General features: G+C 49.8%; 1 protein-coding gene across 1 annotated transcript; it reads right to left on the minus strand.

Moving 5' to 3' along the window:
* Nucleotides 1-511: 511 nt before the first annotated feature.
* LOC136963575 (scavenger receptor cysteine-rich domain-containing group B protein) lies at nucleotides 512-6,852 on the minus strand. Its single transcript, XM_067257728.1, has 11 exons — nucleotides 6,738-6,852; nucleotides 6,105-6,137; nucleotides 5,297-5,335; nucleotides 4,317-4,619; nucleotides 4,117-4,185; nucleotides 2,907-3,221; nucleotides 2,643-2,723; nucleotides 2,239-2,310; nucleotides 1,759-2,076; nucleotides 987-1,064; nucleotides 512-828 (listed from the first exon to the last, which is right to left on the minus strand). Exons 1-11 carry the CDS (start codon nucleotides 6,850-6,852, stop codon nucleotides 512-514), a joined length of 1,740 nt encoding a protein of 579 aa, XP_067113829.1.
* Nucleotides 6,853-7,080: the final 228 nt, after the last annotated feature.

Consider the following 7,080-nt stretch of genomic DNA (forward strand, 5'->3'; position numbering starts at 1 on the left):
GGAGGTCAGTTCCTACACAGCTAACAGGTCTCTTGAAGATTCTGGTTGTTGTTGCTCAGCTTGCATCCTATGGCTGTTTGTGTTGCTGAGCAAAGGATAGTGGGAGGAAGCTATTTTATCTCCACACTGAATTATAAATGAGCTTGATCCAGCCTACCTTACTTAACCATCAAAGAACTATCAACCATGTGGCTGGTATGAGTGGTAAATATTTTAGCATCTTGGCAAAATAAAAGAAGAGATATACAGAGAGTCTGTTTGAAACTTTAGTTTCCACTTGTTATCCCTCCCCCCCCCCAAAAAAAATGTGTGCAGTGTATTTTATATCATATATATATATATATATGCATATATTTATAAAGTGCTTAATAGGAATAGATAAACTAAGTATCAAATATTATTATTGTAAGATGTGTTGGGTGAGCTGTTATTTACATAATGTATACAAGTCCTGGGTGTTGGCCCCGCCCCTCCCAGAGGCAGGGGAGGGGGGAGGGTGGCGTGGCTGGAATCACGACAGTGAGCAGGTGACCCCAGCGTCTTCAGTGTGGTCACAGTTGTGCACGTTCCAGGATATGTGGGAGCACTGCTGGAGCGAGCCCTCCGCACCGGTACACTTGAGATTGTCCAGGAGGATGGTGCCTGCGCCGGGCCCGAAGAAGGCCTCGATCCTGGCTGCGGCAGCCGGCCCGCACCCCAGCTGGCGACACACCACTTGGGCGTCGGGGAGGTCCCAGGCGTCGTCACACACCGTGCCCCACGCCGCCCTCGAGAACATCTCCACCCGGCCCTCGCATCGATGCTGCCCGCCGACCAGCCTCACTTGTCCTTCACACGCGCAGAGCAGAGAGACATGCCATTTACACACTCGCACACACTGCGTCCTAATCGTCATGGCTGCCACTGTCAGACGTCAGTGAGGTGCGTGCTGGTGCCTGTGTGAAACTGGGAAACCCACGGTTTGGGAGCTTCGAGGTGAGACTGACCTTCGCTGGGGGGCGGGGGGGTGGGCATCGTCTGCGTCACATAAAAGTCCCGTCCACCTCCATCCAGGATGTCAACGGCTGAGGGAAGACAGAGGAACACATTGAACACATCAGTCCCCTGTACATACTAACTACCGTTCGATGCACCCCTGTACATACTCAGAGGGTCTCACTATCGTTCGATACGCCCCTGTACATACTCAGAGGGTCTCACTATCGTTCGATACGCCCCTGTACATACTCAGAGGGTCTCACTATCGTTCGATACGCCCCTGTACATACTCAGAGGGTCTCACTATCGTTCGATACATAGACGAACTCCGACTCGATTCCAGATCGAGGCCCCCTTGTCTTCTCGGGAACACAGATCATTATTTCAGAAGAGCGGAAGTCCCTTTTTCCATTGTGCGTCTTATTTTGCCTTGAAGCAGTGCGGTGACGCTGATCAGCCTTGACTTCCACTCTCTATATTGGATGTGGTCTGGGAGGGAGCCTCCTCGGAGAGCTCCCCGCACAAGGAGAGAGATCATGGAGGACAACACACAGGACTGGGGGACTGGTGACTCTGGGGTGACTGTGGAAGGTGATGACTAAGGAGGATTTCTGTGTATCCAATTGGGCGTTTGCGTGTGGGGATTCGTTCGCTTGTTGGCGTGTGTGTGTGTCTGTGTGTGTCATGGGAGCTTCAACCCTATTCCACATGTGTGTGAGTGAATTGAATTTGTGAATTGGCTTGCGGTTCATTCCGTGACGGAGGAAGGTCCGGTCTTACGTGCACAGATGACTCCCGCGTCCTCGTGGTGGCCGCAGTTGTGCTGCGCCCAGCCCAGATTGAAGCACTCGGTCAGATCCGCCTCGTTGCCACTGCAGTCCACGTTGTCCAACAGGATGGGGCCGGATCCGTAGCCAAAGTAGGCCAGGACCTTGGCCGCGATGGCCGGGCCACAGCCCAGCTGCCTACACACCACCTGGGCGTTGGCTAGGTCCCAGTCGTCGTCGCAGACCGTCCCCCACACGTTGTTGTGGTAGACCTCCACGCGGCCCTGGCAGGTGTTGTTCCCCCCGTTCACCAAGCGGATAGGGGGCTGTTCTGTAGAGGGACAGAGAGGACATTGGCTACAGAACATTCTAGAGAAGAGAGGTGGAAGTGTTCATAAACCACATTGGCATCGAAACGATCATGGTTGTGCAACGTCTTGACGTGTCGTCCCCTTTCATTGGGACCAGAGATGACAAACTGTAGGATTATTACCTTTGGTTGTCATAGCAGTCGTTGTAGCCTTCGTTGTGGTCCCAGTAACAGGCACAGTGGCATCTGTCACTCCTATAGAATCAAATCCACAGGTGAGTATCTATGCCATAAAGCTATATTCATATTTACAGACACTGCACTATAGTTATAGTATAGTTATAGTGATTTAAGACCAGAGACAAGGTGGGGTTTAGTACTTCCATGTTTCTCCACCATTTGTGTGAGGCACTGCTGAGTCATGGGAAAGACCAGAACCATGACTTAATAGCCCCCTCTGTTGGCCTGGGGGCAGAATTGCAGCTAACTGCAGATGTCCATGCCTGGATATGGCCAAGGATCTGATTCCTTGTTTTCTGGTTCATACATTCCCATTGTACAGTAACCCCAACCCTGTTAGTAAGTACCTGGAGTGCTGTCAGTCCAGAAGAATCCCCTCCCGCCTAACGGCTCGGTGTTCATCAGGGGCACAGTGGTGGACCCAGAACCTGGCACCCACACGAGAGGAGCACATTTAGATAGTCTTGTTTATACCTCACACTTCCATCATAGATGTGGATACATCGTAGAGCTGTTTCTGCCCTGATTTGTAATTTTTACATTGCATGCATAAGAGTAGGTTTGTTGTTCTGCTTGTGTCCGTGACAGGGCAAACCAGAGTTGCAGCTCACCAGAACAGATGACTCCAGCATCCTCATGATGGCCACAGTTGTGGATGCTCCAGCCCAGGCTGTAGCAACTGGTCAGCTGGCTCTCGTAGCCGTTACAGTTGACGTTGTCCAGCAGGATGAGGCCTGTGCCGTAGCCGAAGAAGGCGTTGGTGGTAGCGGAGACGGCGTTGCCACAGCCAATCTGCTGGCACACCACCCCGGCGTCACTCAGGCCCCAGTCGTCGTCACACACCGTGCCCCAGCTGCCCCGGTAGTAGACCTCCACCCGGCCCTGGCACGAGTCCAGCCCACCAATTAGGCGGATGGTGCCATCTCCTACGGCCAGACACAGAATTATCAGGTACAAAACATGAATTCTGACTCATATTTAATGTCTCAATTACCAACATTCTTCTGATTATTGTCCACAGCCTGACACACTCCCTTAATGTATTATGAGTGTGCAACAACAGATTTGTTTCAGGTTGTCCTACAGTATAATGTTGCTAGATTTACAGTAGCTACAGTAGTAGCCTATGCTGAGAATAAAGGAACTGGAACATACAATAGGCAGGTATGGGAATGAGAGAATGCACTGATGACAGATGACAGGAAGGGTTGAAGTTACAAAGAACACATTTGTTGTCATCCTGTGGTTCAGTTTGAAGAGAAACACCATTAGAGCGGACAATAGATCTTCTCATGTGTCCAGTCACAATAGCTTCTCATGAAACGTCTAGCTACCTAAGGAAGGTGTCTATGGGTCCCTCTCTGACTCCCAGCGGCTGACTTTGGAGGGACAAGCCGATTCAAGTGCGTCAGTTTTTCCAAAAATGCTGAAACCTGTTTGAAACCCGGTGTCTTGTGGCCCACTTGGGAGTGAAGAGTGGCTGATGGTAGGGAGGTGGCTACAAAGGCTGCCTCATCAAACAATACAACAGATAGGAAGGTTCCAGAGGCTTTGAGCTCTACTCTATTGTACTGCTGTCTCACAGAGGACCCTTTTGACTGAGCTGGATAGAAGTCTGACTTTTGTTCGACCAATTGGTCTCGGGGTAATTTCATTGAGTACTAAGAGGATAATATTTTTCTTAAAAGAAGATGATTTAGCGAGTGCTGAAGTATCACAGTGGATTGGTCTCATATCTGTGCCTAGCATGCTGTTGTGTACCACTCTGTTGTATCTCAACACAATGAACACAGCCGTAACTTAAAGGCAGGAATGACTCACTCAGTCCAGAGTTTCTATTAGAAGGTGTGGTGGGTTCCATAATGCCTCTTGAGTCCAGCACTGATGTGTCTGACAAAACAGAGAACGGTATCATATTTTTCTTAATAAGTAGTACACAATGTATTTTCTTAGAGAAGGCTGAAACACATTTCCTTTGAGGTTGCAGAAATGACATCAGAGAACGTGAGAGGGGCCCTCACCTTTGCAGGTGACAGACACATCCTCGTAGTGGTAGCAGTTGTGAATCCCCCACCCCAGACTCCCGCACTGGCCCAGGTCGGTCTCCCCCCCCTTGCAGTCCACGTTGTCCAGCAGGATGGGCCCGGCGCCCTGGCCGAACTGGGAGCTGCTGCCCACGGCCATGGCCAGGCCGCAGTCCAGCTGGCGGCACACCACGTTGGCATCCACCATGTCCCAGTCGTCGTCACACACCGTGCCCCAGGTGTCGTTGTGCTGCACCTCCACCCGGCCCTCGCACCGGTGACGCCCGTTCACCAGACGCACTGGAAGAGAGGGACACCCGGGGAGGTCAGGATCTCTCTGCCGAGGGACCGTGACCACCCTCCCACTCTGAGTCGGCTGTCACGGATGCGACTGTCGTGACGACTGACTTTCTTTTTAAGGAGAAGAGAATGTGGTCAATCGCTAAATGGAATGCTCTCAGGCCGCTGAGGGAAGCAGACTTTCTCTTTGTTTCTCGCTCGTGCCACAGCAGAGAGAAACAGCACCAGCCCGAGGCTTATGAAAGCCCCACTGTCTGAGGTACATTACGGTAGTGTGTTACCGTCTGGTAAAATGAAATAGCAGGGACAGATTGGCATGGCTCTGATGATATTTAATAGCAACAAGAATCCTTTAGAATAGGACTAATCCTCTCCAAGTTAAGTAACAAAATGAGACCAAATAAGTCACATGACACCGTGGCCTGGCGAGGGATGGGGAGCGGGGAGCTCATAGCAAATAAGTCATTGAAGAGGTTACGTAAATGGGGAGCGAGGGGAAGTGACCTCGTTCGGTTTGCCCCAGGCACACATCTAGCCTCTCAGTCCTCTCCTTTTCTTTCCCAGTCTCCCCTGGTCTAGATCCACTGTCTGTATGTAGGCATGTTTAGTTGAGTATGGGTGTTGCAGGAGGTGTGGAGGAGGTGTCTTTAGCTGGCAGAGGCCCACCATCTGCTTACCTTGGGAAAGTGTACTTGAAGACGAACCCATGCTATTGGCTGAAAAAAATAGGAGGAGGAGGAGAAGAGGGAGAGAGAGAGAGAGACTTTGGTCAAATTATTTGTTGAAAGGAGGTTCTTGGCCCTCCATAGTTACAGTTCTCTATATCTACTATCTATTTTCCTGTAATCCTAGACCCAGCTTGAAACGCAACAGGAAGCCTATTTAGCCCATGTAGTGCACCAGTTATGGCGTCTGAACTGAAATATGCACAAAGGTTTTGCACATTCCTGTGCGAACTCTGAAGTAAACGTTTTGTCAATGGATAAACAAGAAGGAACCCTAAAGCTTCACACATTTAACTCCCGATTCAGCCATTTTCATACAAATATTAAAACTCAGTCTGAATTATAATCGCAATAATAACAAACAGAAATGGATTGAAGGGGGACTATTGAACATGATTGGGACTGATTGGTTGAGGACAGAGAACCAAGCAGGGACCCTCCCTTCCTGGAGCTAGATCTCCCTGGGATGAGAACGCTCTGCTGGGGCACATGTTCCCCTCAGACCCCAGATGAAGACATCCCTGGTCTCACATTAAGGACAGAGGGAAGCCTCAGGACTGGAGTTTTGGGTTTCAGTGCTTCACACAAAGACGGCACCATGGCTTTTCTTAACATCACACCCAAATTAGGTCAATTCACAGGCTTCTCCCTTTATTAATGTTTCTTTGGGTTATTGAAACCAAGGGCACACATTCATGCTCTTATGTTCTGTACAGTATGTGGGTTCATTATTCGGCAGGGCTCTGTATTATATACTCACTGGAAAGTTCCCTCTTGCTTATGTTGACACTTCCTGAAATGAGAGGACAAGAACATGGTCAGAAACCAGAGAAGGCTACCAGAAACAAAGTACAACCAAATGTTTGTAAACATGGCCCATTTAAAGTTAGGAAATCCATGATATCCCAACTAGTAGAATCGATGAGAACTCGCCCCCTTCACTGTCTCTATTCAAAACATCTGCAGGTGGTATTGCGCCGCAACTGGTTAACAGGGAATAAACAGACAGTTTGGATACAAAGACGCTCATCCACTGGGACTACAGTATATTGTCCCAGGTGCACTGTTCGTTATCTCTCCATATACATCCAACATGCATGCTGATAACACACAAGCTCAAGTGGCGCCCTCTCAAATGTCACATTCCCTTTCTCTGCACGAACGATAAAGAGAAGAGTTCACTTTCCTTCACAAACTTGGATCGTTTCCCCTCCCCCCACATTTGCACAAATAACTGTTAATATCGAACGCTATAATTCTGTCGGGTTTTTTTTGGGGGGGGGGGGTTCACCTAACAAAAATGATTCCTTAAACATCTGGCTGAGAGTCAGTCTTGAGCTTTTGAAACACTGAACCCCCCCCCCCCCCCCTCCTCCATGCCCCCCTAACTCACGTAGCTGCTGCCTGGTGAGGGCCGCCAGCAGGAGGGAGCCCAGCAAGGCCACCAGGAGACACACAGCCGGGATCCATCGCCTGCTCACACACTCCGTCACACACTGCGCTGGCATGGCTGGCTGGTCTGACTGAAGGTTCGCCTGGATACCTGAAACACACACACACATAGTTATACAAACTAACACGCACTCAGTGCAGCGGAGTCCCTCTACGTACTTTACTCTCTTACTTTTGGTTGTTCCTCTCTTCCTTCTTTCACCCAAAGAGTGGTGCTCTCGACTAATACTAACAATGATGACCTTTTACATCCCCTACCCAGAACTCCTAACGTAGTATTGGAT

The sequence above is a fragment of the Osmerus mordax genome, chromosome 19, assembly GCF_038355195.1.
Source record: "Osmerus mordax isolate fOsmMor3 chromosome 19, fOsmMor3.pri, whole genome shotgun sequence".
Classification (NCBI taxonomy): domain Eukaryota; kingdom Metazoa; phylum Chordata; class Actinopteri; order Osmeriformes; family Osmeridae; genus Osmerus; species Osmerus mordax.